Source organism: Brachycentrus maculatus, unplaced genomic scaffold (assembly GCF_059751285.1).
Source record: "Brachycentrus maculatus isolate JH-2025_06_01 unplaced genomic scaffold, ASM5975128v1 h1tg000937l, whole genome shotgun sequence".
Taxonomy (NCBI): Eukaryota; Metazoa; Arthropoda; class Insecta; order Trichoptera; family Brachycentridae; genus Brachycentrus; species Brachycentrus maculatus.
The window spans coordinates 24,127-50,803 of NW_028281659.1; the positions used below are offsets into that span (position 1 = coordinate 24,127).

At 36.1% G+C, this 26,677-nt stretch overlaps 1 protein-coding gene across 4 annotated transcripts in view; it reads right to left on the minus strand.

Annotated features, from left to right (window-relative positions):
* The window catches only part of LOC148299803 (ammonium transporter Rh type A-like), a 30,987-nt gene extending 5,199 nt beyond the window's left edge, over positions 1–25,788 (minus strand). Inside the window, exons 1-8 of one of the 4 annotated variants that reach the window (XM_088275655.1) lie at positions 25,767–25,788; positions 24,297–24,407; positions 16,637–16,889; positions 12,329–12,520; positions 11,407–11,549; positions 9,987–10,137; positions 1,272–1,573; positions 659–832 (exon numbers count right to left, since the gene is read on the minus strand). In XM_088275655.1, the coding sequence (XP_088131781.1) occupies positions 659–832; positions 1,272–1,573; positions 9,987–10,137; positions 11,407–11,549; positions 12,329–12,520; positions 16,637–16,805 (1,131 nt within the window). In that variant the 5' untranslated portion in view covers positions 16,806–16,889; positions 24,297–24,407; positions 25,767–25,788. Of the gene's footprint in view, positions 1–658; positions 833–1,271; positions 1,574–9,986; positions 10,138–11,406; positions 11,550–12,328; positions 12,521–16,636; positions 16,890–20,034; positions 20,211–24,296; positions 24,425–25,766 lie in introns of those variants that run through there. The other 3 variants (XM_088275654.1, XM_088275657.1, XM_088275658.1) reach the window with 3 other exon arrangements.
* Between the last annotated feature and the right edge of the window lie 889 nt (positions 25,789–26,677).

Consider the following 26,677-nt stretch of genomic DNA (forward strand, 5'->3'; position numbering starts at 1 on the left):
TTAACTCACAACATTTTGAGTGTGTCCAAATACTTGTTTACAAAATCTGGGTTATCTCTAATTACAGGAGTTATTTTCATATTATTTTTGACATCTCATCAAAGATGAAGAAGAATATGGAAGTCTTTCATATATTTCAAAATTGGTTCATGTATATAGAACTTGAGATAGAACCAAAAAAATGAGTAGTGTGGTTGTCAATAATGGGTAGAATTGGTGAATGTTACACGTGTGTAAAATGATCACTTAAACCAGCCTATGACGGTCGTCAGCCCCGTAAATGCCCAGACTCCATACTCTTCTTCATCTTTGATGAGATGTCAAAAAATAAAATACAAGCTTTTTTGTTTAGTTTTCTTAATAATTTAAAGTAAAGCACTGATGATGCATAGTAAAATAATATCTTGTGTTTTTTTATACTTTGAATGTTGCTCATTGGACCCTTTGACAATTTAAACTTTAAACGGGAAAAATATTTTCTGATCAAATATGGAAAAAATGTAAATGCCCAGACTTCCGTATTCTTCTTCATCTTTGATGAGATATAATTTTTTTATTTGAATATTAACTCATTTATAACTTAGTATCTAACGATAAAGGTTTCTGAATATAGGAAAAATTAATATTCTGTGAAGACAAATTGTAGAAATATACGTACTTGGACATCCATTCCCATTGCTGGGAATATGGTGTAGAGTGAACTATTGTAGTTGCTTTCGTTGGCAAAAAGAGCCAATATCATTGCGATTAATCCAGATAAAACTCCGGGCATTCCGTGCAGATTGTGAACTCCGCATGTGTCGTGCAGACGAAGGACTGAGGTTATCTTAGGCTGAAGGAGTAATACACAGGATTGATAAAAGTTATAAAAATTCAACATTTCAAAAATCTGTTTACAAAGTATGAAAGAAATCCCATGTAACGGGAAAGGACATCTCTGAAGAAAAAACTTATTTGTGCTTAAAAATTAAGCAAAAAAGTTGCAGTATTAAATATGTATAGAGACAATACCTTATATTGTCTTAGAACGTAGATAATAATATTGTATTCCTTATATGATATTCAAATAAACGTATGATAAAATAAAAAAAATAACATATTAAATAAAATAAAATAAAAACTTTTTTGGTACTTGTTTTCCAATCCGATACGACAAGCACCTTATCTTCTTTATGGATAGCACCAAAAATAAAAAAAAGTGGATAAAAACAAAGTTTGTGCTTTTGCGAAGAATAATTATTAAAAAAAAATAAGTAGAGAATTAGGCTTACAGTTAAGTACTTGTATCCAAGAACCGACAGGCATCCTGCGATCATTCCGACTAATAACGCGCCGAACGGGTGCAGCATCAGATTGCACACGGATCCCACAGCTACGCCTCCCGCCAGCGTGGAGTTCTGGACGTGGACCATGTCAAACTTCTTCTCCGAGCTGGTGAGGGACGACACGACGAACGCCGTGGCAGTGCAGGAGGCCAGGGACAGATAGGTGTTGATCACGGCGCGGTACTGTTCGTCTCCGACTACCAGACCACCGTTGAACGAAGGCCAGAAGACCCAGAGGAAAAGCGTGCCTATAAGACATCCGTAAATTTATTTAGAATGACATTTTTTATTTTATTTTGAATTTAGAATTTTTTATTTATTTATTTATTATTATTGGAAAACCGACAGAATATCTCGACAAAAATAGCATAATATGATAAAATACAAAAAAATAACAATTCCAACTATAGGCTTCCACCTAAGTAATCTAAAAATAAAACAATTTAAATAAACTGTCATAAAAGTATAACTACATAGAACATTTATTTATCAACTGGTCAAATAGACATCAACAATATTTCTTTTAAACGTATTAAAAGAAACATTATTGATGTCTATTTCATTAAGCATTTCATTGCACATTTCACAGGCTCGATTTAATTATTGACATGTTGATTATTTTAAAAAATTAAACACTTATATTACACGCATTAAAGAAATCAGCAGCAATATTGTCTATGTTTCCATTAAATAAAGTTTAGCCCCTTTACCCCCCCCCTATTTACTACGCCATCCACCTGTATATATAACTGAATATTTTTTTGCTCGTTAGTTTTTTATATGCTATTAGGAAGAATCATACAAAAAAGTGTAATATCTAATTACGTAGCTAAAAAAATTAACAACATATGGCATTGTTATATTTATTTTGATAAAACCTGTACGCGACGCGGCGACTAGGCAATCGCGCCGCAGCACAAAGTACTGTAGATGCCGCAGGTGCTGGCGTCAGCGCAGAGCGGCCGGGCAAGTCTCAGTCCGCGGCCGCGCTCGACGGTGAATCTACCCGCGTAGAGATCCACCGAAAGCCCAGAGATCCCTTGCGATCGCCGGCGAAGGCGGTATGTAGCACCGGCAGTCGCAACCTGCACGCAGCAGGCAACCGGGTCGTAAGTCCGGTATCGCTCCGTCGGGTCGTCGCGGCGGCTCCGTCGTCGTCCAGTCCGGGTGCAGTCAGCTCCAAAGTAAATCCGAGTCCAAGTCCAGGGGGTAGCGGCGGTCGAATGTTCCTGAGGGGCGATGAGTCCGGGCGGGCAGCGAAGTCGGGAAGAAGCGGGGCGGAGAGAAGAAAACGCAGCGGTAGTCGGTCGAAATCTGATTTATTAACTTGAATACACCCCTATATATACCCGCTCTGGGTGCCTCGCCGTAGCGCCGCCCGGCCGTGCCTGACCAATCGCGGAGGGGGGTATGTCCGCCAATCACGGCGTAGAGGGAGCGAGGGCATTCGCGTACCGTCTCCCTCTAGCACGTATAAGGACATCCCCACTCCGCTACTTCGGCGCAGTCGAGCGCGCACCGCAGAGCAGTATACACATTACAATATATTCAGTCTTATAGATATCTTAAAAATAGCTTAATCTAACCTAGAGCTATTTCTCTCCTCGGTATGGGCAAAGACCACCCCCGAAAGCGACACATTTCAGTCTTTATTGAGGGGGTAGTACATTGCTAACACATACCGAGGTCCCTAAGCTAATTAATTCTATTTCTAAATCTACGTTTTCTTTACGTCGGCTACACTCCCCCCTGCCGAGGAGGCATCCTTGCGCCGACGTCGTCTCCCAGCAGCAATACGGCGAGCTTGATGGCGGGTCTCGTGTATGTTCCGGCGGCTGTCTGGACCCTGGCGCTCCTCACTTGTCCGTTCTTCCCCGGGGTGACTGCTATGACGCGCCCCCGCGGCCATTCGTTCCGCGGCAGGGCTGCGTCCGTGATCACCACGATGTCGCCGACCCTAATAGGTGCGGCAGCCTGTTGCCACTTTCGCCTCTGTTGTAGCGTCGGAAGATACTCCCGCATCCATCTCTTCCAGAAAGCATCCGCTAGCTTCTGTGCCACGCGCCATTGCTTCTTCAGGCATATTCCCGGCGGTACGCCTCTGTAGTCCGCCAAATGTGGTTGGGCCCCGCTCGACCCGATGAGGAAGTGCATCGGTGTCAGAGGGGCGGCGTCTCGGCTATCCAGCGAAACATGTGTCAGGGGGCGAGTATTAACTGTATACTCGGCCTCCGCTATCGCCGTCATTAGCGTCTCCTCCCGAGGGTACTGTTCTTTAAGTATTGCCATCAGCGCCCTTTTTACTGACCGGACGAGCCGTTCCCAGGCTCCCCCCATATGAGGTGCCGATGGCGGATTGAACACCCACTCGATTCCCCTCTTCGTGGCCTCGTTTTGGAGCTCGGGATCATCAGCCAGTCCTCTCATGGCGTCCGCGAGCTCCTTGTCAGCTCCCCTGAAGTTAGTGCCGTTGTCCGAGTATATGGTACTAGGGTGCCCCCTGCGAGCGGCCATCCTTCTCAGCGCCTGTATCGTCGAGTCGGTGCTCAGTGACGGTGTGACTTCTATGTGCACCGCCCGCGTCACCATACACGTAAACAGGGCCCCGTACCGTTTCTCACGTCGCCTTCCGATCGTGACGTGTACGGGCCCGAACATGTCCACCCCGCAATGGGTGAACGGCCTGACGTGATGATCCAGGCGGCCGACTGGCAATTGTCCCATGAGCGGCGGCTGCGGTCGCGCTTTCTGCATCCTACAGAAGCGACACTCGTAGATTACTTTCCTCACATTTGTCCGCAGTCGGGTGATGAAAAACTGTTGTCTAATCTCGCCGAGTGTTCGCTCCGTGCTTGCGTGCAGTCGCGACTCATGGTAGTGCCGGATCATCAATCGGGTGTATGCGTGTGCGCCGTCTAATATTACTGGCGCCTTCATGGGCTCGCTCACAGCGGGCGCTTTGGTTATGCGCGTCCCCATTCGCAGGACGCTTTCGTTATCTAGGAACGGGGTCAGCCCTATCAAGCGGCTCCCCCGCGGGAGGCACTCCCCCCGTCTGATTGCAGCTATCTCGGCTTGGTAGCTGTCTTCTTGGCATATCCTTATCCATGCCCTTTCTGATTCCTCGAGCTCCTGGACCGTGAGCGTAGCGCTCCCCGGACTCCTTTTTCGGCACCGATTTACAAACCGCAGTACCCACGCCGTAGTCCGGATTAGACGTCTCCACGACGAAAACCGTAATTCGTCGGGGAGCATTGTCATAACGATAGCGCTGTCCGCGCACTTAAGCTCCACTTCTGATTGAGATGCTGCCGTCGTCACCTTGAGCGGCGGCCATTCATCCCTTCCTCTTCTAATAAATTCTGGCCCGCTGAACCATACACCGGTCGGCGATATGTCCGGTATCTCGCCGTCTCGTGTCCCGAGATCAGCCGGGTTCTGTTTCCCTGGAACCCACCGCCACTCACGAGCCTTCGTGAGCTCATCTATCTCCCCCAGGCGGTGGGCCACAAACGGCGTGTAGATGCGGGAATCGCTCCGGACCCAGCACAGCACCGTCATGGAGTCCGTCCAATAGAATGTTTCCCGCAGTTGTACGCCGCATTCCTTCTTGATGGTTGCTGCTAGCCGCGCAGCTATAAGCGCGGCCTGCAATTCCAGGCGTGGAATTGACAGCGCCCGTAACGGGCTCACCCGACACTTGCTGGCCACAAATGTCGCCCTTTTCCCGGCGGCGGTGTCCTCTACGATATACGCAACGGCGCAGCTAGCTTGTTCCGATGCGTCGGAAAACACGTGCAGCTCTACCTGCTGGCCCTTGCTCGCCACGCGCCGCGGGATGGCGCACTCGGTCTCGCGCAGTATGTTTATCCAAGTGCGCCACTTATCTGCCTGTTCTATGCTTATCTCCTCGTCCCACCCTATGTGGGATCGCCAGATATCTTGCAGTAGAATCCGTGGGCGTATCGTCAAACACCCGACGAACCCGAGCGGGTCGAATATGCTCATGACCTCGCTCAGGATTTTCCTTTTCGTTGGCCTCCCGGCCGGGACCTCCCGTGACGCCGCAAACTTGAAGCGGAACTCGTCAGTCACCGGGTCCCATTTTATCCCCAGAACTCTCTCAGTCGTCGAGGTTCCGCTGATAATGTCTCGCGCGCACTTGCCCCTCAATTCCTCGGGGATTGTTTCTAGGACTGCGGGATCGTTACTCGCCCAGTTCGCGAGGGTAAACCCGCCCCGCTGTAGAAGTTCGCAGACCTCTCTGCGCAATCGAATCGCATCTGTCGTGCGATCCACAGCATCCATGTAGTCGTCCATGTAGAACTTTCGAAGCACGGCATCTCTGGCGGCGGGCATGTCCTGCCCGTGGTCTTCCGCGACCCGGTTCCGCACATATTGGGCGCTGCTCGGGGAACATGCAGCGCCAAACGTCATAGACGTCATAACCATCTCCCGAATTTCCTCGTCGGGATTATTTCGCCAGAGGAACAGCTGCGCCCGCTGGTCCTCCTTCCTTATCTTTATTTGGAGAAACATCTCCCTTATGTCCGCCGCCAGCGCGACCTTCCCCTCGCGAAATCGCATGATATTCCCCACAAGCGATGAGAGGAGATCCGGTCCATTGGCCAACATGCCATTCAATGAGGCCCCGTTACAAAGGCTGGCGGCGTCGAACACAATACGTAATTTGTCGGGCTTGTTTACGTTTGTTACTGCGAAGTGGGGGAGGTACCATCGCCCACTCGAAGTGTCCTCTATTTCGGCCGTTGCCAATTCCCGCGCGTACCCCTTGGCGAGATATTCTTCAATCTTCCTTCGGTAGGCCCCGGCGAATTGACTATCCTTTCTGAACTTTTTCTCCAAGCTTGAGAAGCGGTTCAGCGCGATACGGCGATTGTTTTCCAAACAAGGCCCGCCTTCCTTCCATAGAAGCCCCGTCTCGTACCGCCCTTCAGGTAGGAAACGGGTCGTAGCCTTCATGACCTCTATGGCTTGCGCCTCCTGGCGCGATATTTTCGCTGCAGCGCATATTCCCAGCGCATCCACAGCATAGTTCCGCTGGACTAGCTCTTCCAGCCTCTGGTCCGCACTTAACGCCATCAGTGTATTGACGCAAGTCTGGCGGAATCGCCCCCCATGAACGACCGTTCCCAGGGCCGTCTCGGAGGCGATGTAGTTCCCGCAATTACGCGCCTCTCTTGACACAATAAGTGAGGCGTTGTCCTGGCCGATCAGTAATTGCGGGCGCACATGCTGCACCCTACCATCTATACTAGCCACCGGTTGTGGCGGTAGATGCAGCTTCCGAATCGTGTTTGCACGGAGCGAGAATTGTCCCTTCGCAGTCCCGCGCACCTCCAGTGTCACCTTCCTCGAAGTTGCATCGGTAACGCACATCCCGCCAGCACCGTGAATCCTCAATCCTCGGGCACCCCCTGGTTCCGCAATGTCGTTGGCAATCTTCGAGTCCAGCAGTGTTATGGTTGATCCCTCGTCGAGCAATGCATAGACGTCCGCTTCTCCGCGCGGACCGCTTAGGGTGACGGGGATCACCTTCAGGAGCACTGGCTCCTCACGAGCGTGCGTGCTCGTAACCAAGTTGTAGACTCGGGAACTGTGTCCGGAGTCGATGTTCCTTTCGCTCGTACTCGCGGCTTGTCTCTCGTCCGCGAGTGGTCTAGCGCCCCCGGTGCCGGCAGCAGCGGGCGAATCCCGGCGGGCGCTGCTATCTGGCGCTCTTATGTCTGAGTCGGATCGAGCTTCGCGCACTTCGGCTCGATCCCTCGTATGAAGTGTTTTGTGGTGCGTTCGGCGGCACCCATCGACGCCGCACTTCCTCGTATTTTTGCAACTCACATACCGGTGAGTATTCGCTAGACACGCGTAGCACAGATTTTTCCGTCGCACTATGTTCCATCTCTCTGTGACACTACACTCTAGATACTCCTGGCAAGATTGCAACCAGTGGCTCTGTCCGCACAAAACACATGACACGACACTATTCACATTTTTCTCCACAGAAATCACTGTATGCACCTGCTCCCGCTTGTGAGGCCTCTCGCGCTGTCTGTCTTTTCCGCTATATACGTGCGGCTCTATACCGCCGCCTATCATTGCCGATTCCGTCATGTCTTCCAAAAACAGCGCGAAATCCTTCGCGGTGGGCCTTGTGGGGTCTCCCCTTCTGCTATACCACCATAGAAACTTCATACACAGCGGCAACTTGCTCACTAGCTCGCTTAGCAGCTGAGGCGTCGACATGTAGTCCCCGCCGAAGCTTTCCAAGGTCGCTATCGCGTTCCGAACTGCACTCGATAGGTCCACTAATGCCTGCGTCGATCCGTCGTTCTGTATGCAGCGGAGTCTTCTCACCTTTTCCAATAGTGATGACACAACGATGTCTGGCTGACCGTAGTGAAGTTCTAACGTCTTCATTATGACGCCTACTTGGCTCGGGTCCACGAGTAATGATGATACCGATTCTCTAGCTCGTCCCTTCAATGCGCGTTGTAGACGCAGGAGGTTCTCCGGATCCGAAAGGCAGCACATCTCCGTCGACTGAGTGTACTGCGATTTGAACGTGGCCCATTCCTGCGGCTCTCCGGCGAAGACGGGTAAGTCCTTGGCAGTGGACTGGCGCGCGATCAAAGCGCCGACCCTGCTGACGTCTTCTGGGACTGAAGCCGGGCTCCTTCCTTGCGAAGCCTCTAATAGTACCGCCATCCTCGATAATACTGTCATGATGTTGTCCATGTCTGTTGTACGCGCCGCGGGCTCGGGATTCGCGTCCGCGCGTCCGCGGCTGCTCTCGACGTCTCGTAGTGTAGCGCGGAGATTTCGAACTTGCGTTCTTAGCCTTTGGACGGTGTCCTCTGACGAATCCGATTCGACAGAGTCTCCTTCCATTGGCGGTTCTTCTCTGGGTGGTGTGCCTCCTCTCCCTGAGCGAAGCGATGGGGTTCTCGAAGTCATCTCTAGGCGCTCTGCGGTGAAGATCCGGCTCGAAGGACCAACTTGTACGCGACGCGGCGACTAGGCAATCGCGCCGCAGCACAAAGTACTGTAGATGCCGCAGGTGCTGGCGTCAGCGCAGAGCGGCCGGGCAAGTCTCAGTCCGCGGCCGCGCTCGACGGTGAATCTACCCGCGTAGAGATCCACCGAAAGCCCAGAGATCCCTTGCGATCGCCGGCGAAGGCGGTATGTAGCACCGGCAGTCGCAACCTGCACGCAGCAGGCAACCGGGTCGTAAGTCCGGTATCGCTCCGTCGGGTCGTCGCGGCGGCTCCGTCGTCGTCCAGTCCGGGTGCAGTCAGCTCCAAAGTAAATCCGAGTCCAAGTCCAGGGGGTAGCGGCGGTCGAATGTTCCTGAGGGGCGATGAGTCCGGGCGGGCAGCGAAGTCGGGAAGAAGCGGGGCGGAGAGAAGAAAACGCAGCGGTAGTCGGTCGAAATCTGATTTATTAACTTGAATACACCCCTATATATACCCGCTCTGGGTGCCTCGCCGTAGCGCCGCCCGGCCGTGCCTGACCAATCGCGGAGGGGGGTATGTCCGCCAATCACGGCGTAGAGGGAGCGAGGGCATTCGCGTACCGTCTCCCTCTAGCACGTATAAGGACATCCCCACTCCGCTACTTCGGCGCAGTCGAGCGCGCACCGCAGAGCAGTATACACATTACAATATATTCAGTCTTATAGATATCTTAAAAATAGCTTAATCTAACCTAGAGCTATTTCTCTCCTCGGTATGGGCAAAGACCACCCCCGAAAGCGACACATTTCAGTCTTTATTGAGGGGGTAGTACATTGCTAACACATACCGAGGTCCCTAAGCTAATTAATTCTATTTCTAAATCTACGTTTTCTTTACGTCGGCTACAAAACCATTCGTATCTATGTATCGTATGAAATCCACATTACCCACCGAAATACCCACCATTATATGTACTCCTAGACCTAATAATAGCAATTATTGTTAGTATATAAGGAAATTTTGTAAATATTTTTAGTCAGTGTTTGATAATGTCCTAAGAAGACGAAACGCGTCACGTATTAACATAAACATAAATAAATGTAGAACTCAACCAAATAAACCTTGTTTAATTTTGAATATATTACCCAACAATTCAATATGAAATTCTACCAACTATCTGCAGTTACAATAAATTCGTATCTGTTACTCGAATTATTTTACATATTTTAAATTTTAGTGTTGATTAAATAAAATAAAAATAAAAATAATAAAAATAAAACATATGTTTGAGTTTTGATAACAAATCCATTTAATTTTCTATTCAGTCCCCTTTTTATTAAAAAAAAAAACAAATATTTGTTTTAAAGATAACAAATCAATTTAAATTTCTATTCAGTTTCCTTTTAATGTAAAAGAACACTAATATTTTAAAATCAAGAGCTTGTAAAAATAAAATTGGAATTAAGATCTTAACTGATTTAAAAAAAGACATATTGGCAAAAAACCCCATTTAATATCTACTAGGATCAAAGATAGTAAATATTAAATCATGAATTAATTGGAATATTTTCGCAAGAAGTAAGCACCAGTTATTATGTATTAGTATTATTGAAATATGCCGAAGAAAATTCTTCTCCAGCAGTTCAAGGATACCCAGATCTGCTTGTTTAAAATTATTATAAATTACCAATCATGGCGAATAAGTCGGAAGAATAGCTTGCTCCTTCCAATTCATTGGATGAAGGGTCGTTCTCCTTGGGTCTAAGCATAAAACTCACGGCAAGGCCGAAATATGCTCCAAAGGTGTGCACAACGATGGACCCGCCTACATCCGTTATCTAAGGAATAAAAATTATTTATGCGAAATATTTTTATATGGGGATTTGCATGTAAAAGATGTACAGACAATATGTACATAAAAAAAATTGCCAAACATTTTAAGATAGTTTATTTAAACTATTTTCTCTTTTTTGTTTAAACTTTTATTACTAATTTGAAAAAGTGTTTTTCGTAGAAAAATTTTACCTTTGATACTAACATAATCCATCACTCTATGAGTTTATAGAATGACAAAAATATATAAGAAGATTATTATTACAAGGCAATTTTTACGCATTTGCAAAAACGACCCCTAATAAAGAAGTTTTGTCATCCCATGAACTCGCTCAGTGATGTATCATATGTTGAAGAAAACCTGATTAGAAATAGCTTAAAAGCAGTTTATCTGGACTTCAATATATTTTATGTATTTTGTACGTTAAGTTGTAATCATTATTAAATAAAAAAAAAATGCTCTTAATATTAAATGGCGTTATTTGTGCGATTGAAGGAAGAAATTGTAGCAAAAAACAACCGAAATGAAGAAGTAATATCAGTAATCCCATGAAATTACTTAGTGATGTGTTATATGCTTAAAAAAATTAATAGAAACTGCTGAAATTATTTATACTTTAATGTATTTTGTATATCAAATTACAATTCATTAGTATAGAAAATACTCATAAAAAATATGAAAACGTGTCCTCAAAAGTAATTTAGAATACCTACGTATCCACACCTAACACTACAAAATTTAAATATTTCGGTAACCTTCGTAAAACATATTTAAAACGTTTCCAGAATTAAATATTCATATAATATTTAAATTCACATACAAAATCCATTTCTAACATAATTATATCAAATCATGCCCAAAACCTTTACCATAACTTACATGTAATTATTATTGTAATACAATAATTAAACCCTTTCAATTTAAATTCATTTTATCAGAAAATTATATAAAATCATGGTTTTCAACTCCTGCCTTATTGTGTATATAACATTTTTATATATAGAATTTGGTCCAGCATCACACCAGTCTGACGATGTCGGTTACGACAAAACCCGGTTGCTGGTCAAATAAAATTCATTTGGAAAAAATTACATTGTTGTTATTTTATTATATATTTAAAACGTTCAAAGAAAAGGTCTTAGTTCAGTTTTCATTGATACATGCTGTATTGTACCTTAAAACATAGGTGCATTATTAATTTTAAATAGAGTTGAATCTTTTGGATTGACATGTTCACAATGTTTAGCATAGTATAATATGTTTAAGTTTGTACCTTCAATACGTCAATCAGTAAATATTCATTGGCAGCGAAGATTACGATCTCCACAATACCCATTACAATAAGTTGGAAAAAAGTTGTCTGACCCAAGACTGCTCCCATGGATATCAGCACACTAGCTGCAGCGATATCGGCTCCTGATAACATTTATATAAATACATTAGAAAAAGACAAGTACATGCTGAGGAATGTTGACAAATATAAAGTTAAGGTTTTTGGTAAAGATGAACAAGGCTTTTTTTCCATGTAACGCGGTGGAACGACGTTCCGCCACCTATTATCACGGATATTTTATTTTATTTTAATAAACAATTAGACGAAACAATGTTTGCACTACGTTATTACAATCTTTATTTATACAATTAAACAAAATAATAAACTAAGGTATTATAGTATATATCAGATTAGAAAAAAAAGTAAAAAGCTTGACATGTAGTGAGTTCCGGGACTTTTTGGTAAAAAAAGCCCTAAAGATGTATAATCTAGTTTTGAAAGAAACTGAGATGGTTTTTGAATGAAAGGAATAGTAAAAATCTGGCTTTTTGAAGTCGTGGTTTTTTAATGAGAAGAATAATGAATATATGGGTGTAAAATATTAGTAAATGGAAAAATTACGGAACAGATAGTGTTTTCCAGGGACAGAAAAATTGATAAATAAATTTAAAAAAGTGTGAATGGTGCGTCAAATTCAGTTAAAGCAAATGAAATCCTACATCCCGATATTTTTTTATTATTTTTATTAAGCTACCACTCGTTTACGTACAATGATTTTAGATGTTTTGCGACATCTACAATATCGATATCAACTTTTTGTTTATGATATCTACAATAAATATATACTCTATAGTTAAATTGATTTTTCGGGGAAAATTAATAAGGAATATATGCACTGCATGTTTGCTTTTGCAAAACTCACCTATTAGGGTTTTAAGGCTAACAAGAATCTTCCCATCGTCCATCGTGAAAAACCCTCTGCAGATGATGGCCCACTGAATCATGAGGGCTGCCAAAAGGAGGTTGAACCCAACAGCGCTGTATCCATATCGTTTGAGAAAAGTCATAAGAAAACCAAAACCAATGAAAATCATGACATGGATATCCTGAAACACTGAAAAATAAAACGGATAGCGTTTATTATAAAAGTCAATACGTTTTTTGTGATTTATTTTAAAATCTCTATTCAAAGTTTTATTTATATTATGTACAATTCAAAAAATCTACTGTATATTATTTCTTCAACGACATCAATTTGTTTTGTTAGTAGGTTTTTTTAAGCAGAAACTTTTATGAAATTGTAATATGCGTTGCTATAACCCTACACAATTATAATTTATTTATTAAAATCTTCTTGTTTAGATTATAAATATATATGTGGGCTTATTGCTAAGAAGCAATATCTTCCAACCAACCAAAACAGAATAGTGATACTGGTGATAGAGGGCAGGTAATGCTTGTGTATAAGTATCAAGAAAAAAATAATTTATTATTAATTGCAATATGAATAGAGAGACTTATGCCATTTTTTCAAAAGTACGTATATGAATTTACAGATGAATTTATATGTATGTTTATGTACATTTATGTTTAAAAGGAAAAAAAGGAAAGGCGTTGAAGGGGGAACCAAGAAAGAACGACGTGATTCACGAATAGGGTTAAAATATAATATTGAAATAATATTAAAACTATAATCAAAACATTCAAATAATTTTACCCATCAAATTGGTAGTGTTTTCTAGAATTTCATATTGTCTAGGCTCCCCTCTAGTTGAAGGTGTGTATTCCACGAGCCCCACAAATATCACTAACATGGCAGCTTGAATAAATCCACAGCAGATCGTCATTTTCAACATTTGTATTCGGTTCCATGTAGCCCTGTTATTTTGGTGAAACGTGCGTGCGCGTACATTTGTCGACTCCATTATTATAGAGTATAAATTCAAAAAATATAAAACCCTTAGTTTTACAAAAGTGTAGGGCCTGCACTGGAAGAGAGTCGCTTCCAATAGAGAACTGTGGAAGTCCAAGAGGGAGGCCTTTGTTCAATACTGGGCACACGAATAAGGCTGAAGTAAGCAAGTAGTAATTTTATAAAATAACTGCGAAAAACGTTGTTTATTTATTAAAAAATTATAAAATTACACTCGCGATTTTTTTTCAATAAAATATATTAAATTCCAAATGATTTTGCGTAAAATGAAAAATGACAAAACGACGAAAAATGAATTTGTCAAAATTAAAATAAAATTTCATAACTAATTTATGATTATTTTAATTTAGTCGAATTATTCAACACAATGTTATCACGACTTGAATTATTATATTTTATTGTAATATTGTGCTTGACAAACGCGTCTGCAACTGAACGAAGTCCCAAGTAAGCAAAACGATATTCTGTATCTTCGTTTTCTCGAATACATTACTGTAAACCCCCCTATAACGCAGAAATAGGTACCGCGTTATCGGAGGGAACTTAATAAAGGTTTAATGAATTAAATCTGTATTTTAATTTTAAATGACTCATTTCAGTCATTTCCCCTACTTAAAATGTAAAAATACAATTCCAAATATCAACCCCTTAAAACCCCTATCCGCCTCTGTTTATAAATGGTCAGCACGCTCAGCTACCGTACCGGAGGTCCCAGGTTCAGTTCCCAGGGTGGTCAAATAAAAAAGTGATTTTTCACTCTAATGTTTATTCAATACCACCCTGGACTAGTACCTGAAGCGGAGGGCTGATCACCTTTCCTTCATATGTTAATGATCAAGATAAGACTGCGTTTATATGATGCAGAGCCCTATGCATCATCGGGTGCGGATTAGGGTTTGAATGAATGAAATCGGGCTGTGGTCCCGCGGTTAGTACCGCGGACTCTTAAGTCAGACTAATAACCGAGAGTGTGAAATTGAAATATTTGTGTAAATAATAATAATAAAAAAATATTTAAAAAAATTCCTCCGATAACGCGGTACCTATCTCAACGTAGTAGGGGGGTTTGCTGTATATATAGGGAAGGAACAAAAGAAACTATTTTTATTTATCTATTTTTACATATATCTTATAATCTTTGTTCCTCTTCGAACAAATAAGCGGAAGTTTTGAAGGTAGGGCCGGCGCTAGGGAAATCTCGCCGCAAACATTGTCTCGTTAAATTTATGCGCTCCATAAGAACAGTTGTACAGGTTCAGAATTGTGGGCGCATTTTATTTTCTTATTTCCGGATAACCGGATATACCCTGTTGGTGTATTTACATCTCTGCTGTATTAAAATTCGAGAATAAAATATATGTTCAATAAATGAATCATACGTAATTGTGAAATTCAATTTAAAAATATTCACAATATTTTAATTTCGTTCACTTTTGGTTTGCAAAAAAAAACAACAAATTTTGGGTTGAATATCTTTTTATAAAAAATAATTTTTAAGTAGGGTACAAGACAGAATTTGTGAACAAACATTAGGACTCACTCGAGATATCTATATAAATAAATAAAATATTATTGTTGACAATTATAGATAACGGAAAATATCCTGTCATAGGCTAGTTAAGTGATTACTTTACACACGTGTAGCATTGATTTACAACCACACTACTTAAATTTTGGAAGTCTATGGAAGTACATATATACCACATATGATCAATCTCGTCTCCAAAAAAATGTTAAATATTATAGCTCCTATGTGGAGAACCCAGATTTGTAGGGCCAAAGTGACTAAGTAGGGCCATGATACGCAGTGTTGCATAAGACGTAGCTAGATTTCAGAGTCATTTTAACGTTAGGTATTAAAAAATCACATGTTCAGACTTTTAAATTCTCATTTCAATATGCTTCTGAATTAAATCGCTCACTCCTTACAACAAAGTCATTTATAAAAAAACTGGATTTTTCAGGAGATCGTTTTTAAAGTTTAATAACACAATAAAATGTATTAAAAATAAATATCAAGCCACTTATTGAACTTTTTACTGTGCAACAGATGTTTTTAGGTAGAACCTGAAGTTTTTTATCCATTTGAAAAATATTAAGTACATTTAAATAAATAATAAAACAATACCTTTTCTTCAAAATGCAAATACAACACTTTCTGCCCTGTAGCGGGTAAATATCAAGTTTAAAATATGCCGCTTTTGCTGGGATATAGTACATTTTCTGAGCATTCCGAAAACATTCACAACTGAAAATTGACGATTTTTTATATATGACGTTGTTGAAAGGAGTGAATGAAATGGAATCGTAAAAAAAAGTAATTCATTACATTTATATGATTTAATTAGTCATCGTAAAAATTTTGCTGTAAATATTATTTAAAGACATCCTTGATATTATGTTTGAGGTGAATTTTATTTTATATAAAAGAGTCAGTACAAAACAAGGGTCGATTTTATTCAGGTTTTCAGGGCCCTATTTTTTTAGGGAAAGAAATTCATTTAAGTTTTTAACGAAGTTTCAGGATATTTTCAGTTCTCGTTGGGATTTAAGGGGAATTCACACTCTTCTTTGTTCAGATTCTCAGTATCCTTCGTTTTGTTTTTTTTTCGAATATCGGGAGATATAAAGAAACCCCTTGGGACACCTCATTCGATAACGGTGGCACATCCGAACGTATCTCAACGAAGAGAAACCTTATATTTGAGGGTATTAATCAGTCAAAACAGTGATCTACAACCCTCAGTTCGCGGACTAGAACCGGTCCGTGAGTCAAATGGCGTTGAGTTATAAAAACTACGATTGAGACGACAATTCACCCGGTGTTCTGGATTAAAGTCAGAATCCTGAGATTCCCACAACACCACTTAAATCCCTTTTGCCAATCCCATCATCCAATATGTGTGAAATAAGCTTTTATGCAGTGACAGAAACCAAAATAAAAAACGGAATAAACAGGACATAACCAACACTTTCATTGTCTCCTATTAACCCCAGATGAAACAGTTCTGTTGCAAAGAAACAAGCTAAGGGTACTCATTCATTTAGCGAGCTAGTGAGTTTAAATGTTAAATCACTTTTTAAATATTTTTATTGAAACTGTGTTTTATTTTAAAGCCACGTTTAAATAAAATAAAATAAAAATGAATCAATTGAAACAATCTTAAATATAAATAATAAATAATGAACACTCTCCCTTCATAAAAAAAGTGTAAAATTACCAAACGTTGGTCGGTACGTAGCGATAAAAAGATTTGGAACCACTGGGTTAAAATATATATTTATTTTTATACTTACTAGCATAACTTGAATTCATTTCACTCTGTTTCGTCCTTTTGATGGAGGCATCTGCAGCCTTGTCGTAGTCCGTTAGGAATCCATATGTAATTATTAGAAGAATTTGGAATATCATAATGATAAATAAATCAAATTTCACGCAGGAAACCATTTTTGACAGTGATCCCATCTAGCGGTACCCCTCAGAAGTAATGTAGTTTAAATCGGTTCGTGTCTCAGATGAATTTCGTGGCTAGTGCTCAACAGATGTCACCTGCAAAAATAAATAAAAGTAAGATGATACAGATTTCTCATAAAAGTTATAAAAGCAATAACCCGTAATATCATTATTTTATATTTAGAGGCTTGTCAGTAGGTAAGGTAGTAAGGATAGAAAATTTTAATTTGAAATATAAATTACCGGAAATTACTTGAAATATAGATTAATTGGAAAGAATTATTTATTGAATTCAAACCACAATAAGCGGGAATGGAACCCGCGAATGCCCCATATTCATTATTATTTTCATACAGTATCTTGATAGCTTCTTTGTCTCTATAGAGATTTTTTCGAAGTTTTGAGCACAATCAGAATATTGTAAGTGGATCAATTTCGGTCCGAACAGCTTTCTGGATAGAAAGGGCTTAACGGGTGTTTACTTTGAACTTTTTCTGTGTATATTACATAAACTATAAGGATAGTTAAAATTCTTAAGTACGTTTTATTGTGTAACCTAGTTTTGGCTGGAGGATTTGCTTCGAAAGGCAATTTGATATATTTGTGGAAAAAAATATGAAATAAAAAATAATATTTATTTAAAGTTATTTTTCATTACTTTTGATTTTAAAAAGCTTTTAATTTATTTGGTCATGAGTTGTCGACTTATCGTACGAAAATGATTTTTTGTTCATTTGGTGTGAAATTTCACATAGTTATCTTGGATTCAAAGAAATTATTTCTTTCACCTAAATAAAGGCTTAAAAGCGCAGGTTAAAACCTATTAGAATTAAATAGCTTATTTATTTGGTGTTTTCAATATTTTGTTCAAAGAAAATAATTTAATTTACGAATGGATTTGCAAATAAACATAACTAGAGATTGAACATATTTTTATAACATCTCGCTAAAAGTGGTTTTCTCCCATTTTAGTTAGATACTTCAAAAATAAAATGTAATTAAATATTTTATTGGCATTTCATCGAAGATGAATAAGAATATAGAAGTCTGATTATTTACAGCGTTTATGACATGTCGTGGGCTGGTTAAGTGATTACTTTACACAATGCAACATTCACCATTTTACCCATATCAAACGTGTATAAAGTGATCACTTAACAAGCCCATGACAGGCTATAAGCCGTGTAAATATCCAGACACCCATATTCTTCTACCTCTCTATTGAGATGTCAAAGAAATGTAAAAATAACTCCTAAATGGAGGATTCCCAGAATTGTGAACAAATGTTTGGAAAAACTGAAAATGTTGCGTAATCAAATGATTTATTTTTGTTGAAATATTTATCACACATTGTTTCAGCGGTGGGCTGCAGGGGGCTCGGAGGGGCTCGCGCGAGTCCCTTGTTAAGTTCGACTCGGACCAGCGAGCCCATAGTTAAATTAAGAGAAATAAATTTTCAGTACCTAGATAAATGAAATTTTAGTGGTTAGTTTAAATGTATTATGAAACATTAACTTTGTTGCCTTGTCGTGCAAATTTTCTTTATTGTTCTATAATTTGTCGATTGATGTGCATATTACGTATTTTTTATTTTTACGTATTTTAGATGGTAAAAACAAAATGACACACCTCCCCCCCCCTCCTCCCCCTCCCTCCTCCCCCTCCCCCAACCCTTGTAAAAAAATTGGCAGCCCACCCCTGCATTGTTTACTATCCCCACACGATGATACAGGAAAGCAGTATTATTTTGATCATTAGTTATATTAAGGCAAAGTCATCAGACCCGCTCTTCATATAGTTTTATTTTTAATTCCCTGACGTCTAAATGACTCTGAAATCTAGCTACGGCTTATGCAACACCGCTTATCATGACCCTACTCAGGCTTCAACTTTTTAAGATACATAGACTATGTCTACTCGTGATTGGATTTACTCTTTATGTTTAAAGTTACTATAATTTCATGTAATTAATGAGTGAAAATTCTAGGCAAAAACGCTCGCCTCTTCATATAGTTCAAGGTGATTTTGTAAAAATAATAAAGTGAAAAATACTAAAATTTATTAAAACCCCTCTGGGAATCGAACCAGGGACCGCTAGCACGGTCGCCCAACTCACCATCACTAAACTACTTTATTTTACCATGTGTAAACTTTGCTCTGCACAAAAACTGTCGTAACTGGCATTTACATGGGATTACAGTTTGGGACAGTTTTATTTCTATTTTGTAAGCGTGCATATGCTCGCTGAGTTTTATACTTGTACTATTCACCGTTTAACGGGTTACAAGTATTTAATAATTTTTGTGAATAAATCAATAAAAATGCAATCCTTCCGAAATTAACCTTTTTCATATCTTGAGCGCATTGCATAAATTTTAGATTAAATTTATGAAAATAACTGCGAACAAAAATGCTCTACTGTATGTAATATGTGTAATTTGTGCGATCCTACTGGACATATATTGTCATATATGTACATATATAAATGTGTTATATGTGTGGTAACGTTTTTTTTTTGTATAGAAAAGATCCACTACCTTGTGACTCTAGCCCGACCAGGTACTTGCAAGTAAAACTTAATAAGGTTTTAAAATAATTTTAAAATTTTCAGATCGACCAAACGAAAGTTAATTTTTTCATATCATAGAAGTAATCATTTTTATTTTAATAAAAAAAAACACAAGTTAAGGTAAAGTAAAATGCAAATTTATTAAAAAAAATATCTCCACTTATTGAGTTGGTATATTTTTTTCTAGGGGGAGTTGTAGAGAAACTAAAAAAAAATAAATGTAGTCAAATGCATGTCCACTAAGTTCTACTAATACCAAAAATAAGCCAAATATCAACAACACCTGCATATTATTTTTTTTAATTATTTTTTGACATGTCATAAAAGATGAAGAAGAATATGAAAGTCTGGGCTGACTACCGTCATAGGCTGGATTAAGTGATCACTTTACACACGTGTAACATTCACCAATTCTACCCATTATTCTTCTTCATCTTTGATTAGATGTCAAAAAATAATATGAAAATTAACTCTTACAATAATAGGTATGCCCAGACTTCCATATTCTTTTTCATCTTTTATGAGATGTCAAAAAATAATATGAAAATTAACTCCTATAATTGGAGATAATCCAGATTTGTGAACAAGTATTTGGACACACTCAAAATGTTCTAAACATCTGTATATTAATTTTTAAATATAATAATAATTTAAAATATGATATATGCTCACTTTGAAACACTTACAAGACACTATGTAAACATGTTTAGTTATCGAAAGCGAGACGCCGACGTATAGCGTGTACGCTACGTAGATGTACGGATGCACGTAGAATGAAGGTACGTAGGTTGGCAGTACGTATAACCTCTTCACGTACCGTAATGTAAGAGGCTTCAATGTACACTGTCGTGTTTGCCGATCCGACATCCTGCTTTGTTGACCCTTCTGATAACGATGCAGTGATTGGTTTACTACTTGGACACGAACAATGATTCCCAATGTTTGGAGCTAAATTAATACCACCGGATTACGGTCATTTCGCATCAAGAGATTGGAATCATAGCCAGGGATTTAGCGTTAGTTAACGTAATTTATCAGTCACAGGGAAAATCAGTTATAAGGCAAAATAAAATAGAGGTACTCGTGTGACCTGTGTCATAAATATGAATTCGTGTCGGGTTGTGGTCCACTCTACCACAATTTGATACCTTTTTCTAATAATGAGCCGCTTAGGCTCACAGAAATAGCGTGAAGTTGAAATATTTGTTTAAATAATAAGACACAAATATTACCCTTTAAAAATTAATAAATTGTTTTACTTGGTACTCGTAAATACCATAAATTCTTATAACATAAAGAAGAATATGGAAGTCTGGGTATTTACAGGGCTTACGACCGTCTTAGGCTGGTTTAAGTGAACACTTTATACACGTGTAATATTCACCAATTCTACTATGATTGACAACCGCACTCAATTTCTTGGAAATATATATATATATATATATATATATATATATATATATATATATATATATATATATATATATATATATATATATATATATATATAAGATAAATATATATATATATATATATATATATATATATATATATATATATATATATATATACATATATATTTATATATATATATATATATATATATATATATATATATATATATATATATATATATATATATATATATATATATATATATATATATATATATATATATATATATATATATATATATATATATATATATATATATATATATATATATATATATATATATATATATATATATATATATATATATATATATATATATATATATATATATATATATATATATATATATATTTATATATATATATATATATATATATATATATATATATATATATATATATATATATATATATATATATATATATATATATATATATATATACATATAAATATATATATATATATATATATATATATAAATATATATATATATTTATGTATATATATATATACATATATACATATATATATATATATATATATATATATATATATATATATATATATATACATATATACATATATATATATATATATATATATATATATATATATATATATATAAATATATATATATATATATTTATATATATATATATATATATATATATATATATATATATATATATATATATATATATATATATATATTTATATATATATATATGTGTATTTATATATATATATATATATATATATATATATATATATATATATATATATATATATATATATATATATATATATATATATATATATATATATATATATATATATATATATATATTATATATATATATATATATATATATATATATATATATATATATATATATATATATATACATATATATATATATATATATATATATATATATATATATATATATATATATATATATATATATATATATATATATATATATATATATATATATATATATATATATATATATATATATATATATATATATATATATATATATATATATATATATATATATATATATATATATATATATATATATATATATATGTATATGTTTATTTAATTTTTTTTTAAATTTACTTAATAGATAACCATGATGAGAGCTTAAATATTTAGATAAATTGAGATGCTCTGTTTAAAGATTCTCATCGTAAAAACTTCAATGACAATTTTAAACAAATGACTAATTTATGTACATAATTACTTATTTTATCACGTTCAAAAGAAACAATGAAATCTGGTACACAAGGATTGTTCCACAGAGAAGTAAAATGATAGTTATAATTCAGAATACATAATATGTTTACTTATCGTCATTCTCGTAATAATTTTTGTTGTTGTATTACTTAAAATCGATGATATAAATAGTTGGGAAAACATTAGTCACCTCTTATAAATATAGGAAGATAAATGTCTATACAATTATTTGATTGCGTATTGTATATCCGATTATATTAGGTATACGTATGTTTTGTTCACCTCCGTAGTAGAACGGTTAGTGCGTTCATCTATCGTGCTGGAAGTCCTGAATTCGATTCCCGAAGTGGGGTCAATATAAATATAAGTGCCTTTCACTCTCGTACTTATTTAATTTAACCTTGGACTGGTACATGAAGGCTGATCACTCTACCTCCATGTAATTAACGATTAAGATTACATTGAGTCGATGGGATGCAGTGCCCTATGAACCATTGGATGCGGATAAGAGTTTGAAGAATAACGCATACATGATAATTTTCACGTATTGATAGCGTATAATTTACACGAGTAAGAGCTAGTATGGGTATACTAGAAAATTAAAAATCTTCAACCGAAAACCTTTTTTTACGTCCTAAAAATCACAGCGATGATATTTTTTCACAATATTTTGAGTGTTCCAAATACTTTTTCCACTAATCCGGATTTATCCACATGGAAGTTAATTATACATTTTTGATGGATGCAAAGTGATTATTTTACCAGCCTTCGACAGGTCATAAGATCAGTAAATATCCAGACCTCTATATTCATCTATATGGAGATGTCATAAATGTATGATATTTTTTATTTCACATAATTTCTCAGTTTTACTTGCCATAATTTTTCCAACGGTTTTCCTTTTTTTTTGGTTTTAATTTTTTCAATACGAGACGAGTTTTATTTTAAGTGATATTTTTGAAATCGTGAGCTGAAAATTCATTATTTCAAATGTTCTTAAAATTAAAGCGTATTTATATTTTTTATTTGTGGGTATTTTTTAAAATTTTTATAATTGCGTCAGTGAAAGTAATATGTCTAATAAGTATTTACACACTTGTATTAGACCACTAATTTTTTATTTCATTTTGCACTAATCGTGTGAAATGAAATAAAACTTAAATAAATTATAATTAGTGGTCTAAAACAAATGTTTCATTTTTTATAATCAACATATCATTCCACAAAGTTAATACCAAATCAACAAATAATATTATTATCTATGTTATTGTAATATTCTACTAAACTGGATTTTTTTTTCCATAAAAATAAAACTAATTTTAACGTTTGTGCGCTAAGGCATCGATATATGTATGTATGCATTTCAATTTTCCATCACCGTGCACCGGGGAAATCAATTTATTACCTCAAAGAATCTTTTTTGAGGTACGGAACTTATTTCACAGGAAAAATAATTATGCCTTCTATATTTCATCTTATGCCGGTTTCCGTGGGAAATCAAAGTATGATTTCATTTGAATACAGAAATTTCATATAACGTATGTAAAGGATATTAAATTCATAATTTTATCGTTACTTAATTGAATTTCTAGGGTAGGATTTAATTTATATTTAACGATGTAGAAAATAAGAGTACATTTTTTGTTTGACAAGTTTAAATTGTTTTCATATAATAGATTAATCCTTTTTAAACAGAAATATAAATATAATTAAACAAAATGAATTATTTTCATTGTTTTACACACATATACATAAATACACATAAATACAAATTTTTACTCCACTATATATTATAAATAATAAATAGTGCAGTAAAAAATCTTACATACGTATTGACTTTAACCCTTGTAGAGAAATAAACACAGACAAAACAGTAGATATGTCAATTTTATATTATAAAATATTTTATAAAATATATATGTATTTTTAATTTTTATATTATATTATAAATAACGTAAAAGTTATTTCAGACAACTATGGTAGACCATATTTGTAGCTTAGTAAAGGACTACGGCTGGATGAAAATACTTTACGTAAGAGAATAACGTATGAATGTATCAATAAAATAAATAAATAACTTTTTTTTCGGTTGGTACCGATTCGTATTATTTATCCAATTGGATCACAATTTAAAAAAAACCTTAACGTATTTTTTCCACTTGGTATTAAATAATAAAATTATTTTATACAGTTTTATACTCATAATAATTTCATAAAGAAAACAAAATATTACCGAAAATGGCGATCACGAAGTTTACGAAAGGATAGTTTTCAGTTTTCAGCGAGGAGCGTTGATGCAGCCTGAAAGATGGACAGGCGCGCACCCCGATGATTCCTGAGAAGACTAATCCAGAATATTTCAATTTTATTACTGCTATAATTGCTTACGTTGGTAGAACACTCTAGTTTTTAATCTATTGTTAACTTTTATAGTCGAACTCAGTTCTAGAGTATCAAAACATGCCTGAAAACCTTTATATATATATATATATATATATATTTTTTAGTAATGTTAGTATATATCGAAACCGGTAGACAAAAACTCTCGTTGAGTTGTTAAATACTTACATTACTTATATTTTTGTAAAGAAATATTTATGTTAAAATGACTAACCAACTTACAAAGTAAATGATTTAAATATTTACTGTAGAATATCTACTGAGATTAATATCCGAAAAGTATTACATTTATATAATATTTATTTACAAAAATGTTAGTAATATTAGTATAAACCACTCACCATGATTTTTTTATCTACTGGTTTTGAGACGTACCCGTCTCTTCATCAGGACAATTACTACAACAGCATACAAACAATACTACACGTCACCACCACAGCACTATTTACATACTTACAACTGCACAAAATGTTGATCACATCCATTTTTGGTCGACTAACTATTATAATGAAAACGCATATATGAGATGGCCAAATGATAAAAAAATACTCAGCATTTTAAATCTACCCACAACCTTTATCTATTATAATTATGAATAGCTTTTCAATACATGGTTTCGTTATTTAATGACTTTATGGACAATGGAACCAGATTATACGCCTTTATACAGTAATATTCACAGTTTCTTGACCAAATAAAGTATATGTTTGATTTTGTTACATGCTTTCGTTGTTTTAATTTTTTTTGCAATTCACAAAACTTTATAATTACAAATACAAAAAAAAAAATTCATATAAAAAAGATTCCACAAAGGCATGGCCTGTGTGGGTATACATTTTATTTAAGGTTATAATAAGGGGCACTGGCAATAATACAATATATATCAGGAATAAAAATAGATTAAAAGTGCTAATGTAAACTACAAATATTTGATTTTAACAGAAAACAAAAAATTAAAAACAAAAGATAATAAAAAAAAAATTACACTCTGTGTGTTATACGTTTAAAAGAAGAAATTACTGAGATATGTTTTTTTAAATTAATAATATAAGCAAAAGATTTAATCGAAAAAACTTACTTAAGAAAAAACGATAATTAATGTCTAACATATAGTCTTCATGGAATGAATTAAACAATTTTTGATCTTGTGGGTATATGTATGTGTGTGATATTAGTCTCACCAATTTATTATTTAAAATTAAAACACGTATATGAAATATTAGAAATGTTTTGAAATTCACCTACTCAATAGAGGTTTCTGGTATATCTATATTATGTTAAAATTTGTGTTGTTCATACATACCCGTTTGCGAGACGAAGAATCTATCTTGGGAGATGTTTATTTTGCTAACACACTGAAGTAATTATTTATCTTATTTTATTGAATTGCTTTATTTTTTATTATCTTATTGAAAAATAAAATTGTTTTATAACATAAAAATACTAATACCAATAGATTGAAGAAGTCATAAAATCCGAGGCGTGAGATTAAAAAGTGAACTGGGCTTAGTTATAAAATGAGCTAAGTAGTGAAAAACTATTTCCTTTTCGATAGTTTTCTTATAGTTATAGTAAATTACTTCTCTTGCCCATATTCGTGTGGTATATTGTGCACGGCTTCAGAATGAGGTGTTAACTCGATCGTTGATCACGTGAGATTTTGGCCGACTAACTATTATATTGAAAACGCATATATGACATCGCCGAATGATAAAATCTACGAGTATTTCAAATCTACCCACTTCCATTATCCAATTATAAAAAGGTTTTTTTATTATTTTTATTTAATGACTTTATTTATAGGACAGTGCGAATAGGTTAAACAGCTTTATTACGTAATATTCACAGTTCCTTGACCAAACGAGGTATATGTTTGATGCGTTTTTGATCTTGTGGTTCTATGTATGTTTTCATATGGTGTGTTGCTGGTTTCAACAACTTTTTAACAAAAAAATAAAACACTTTTATAGAAAATTAGGTAAATTTTGAAATTCACCTACTCGATAGAGGATTCTGGTATTTCTATATTATGTTGAAAATTGTGTTGTTCACACATACCCGTTTTCGAGAAACCCGTCTTGTAGAATCTATCTTGGGAGATGTTTATTTTGCTAACACACTTACGTAATTATTTATCTTATTTATTGAATTGCTTTCTTTTTTATCATCTTATTGAATAATAAATTATTCAATAAGATAATAAATCAATAAAAG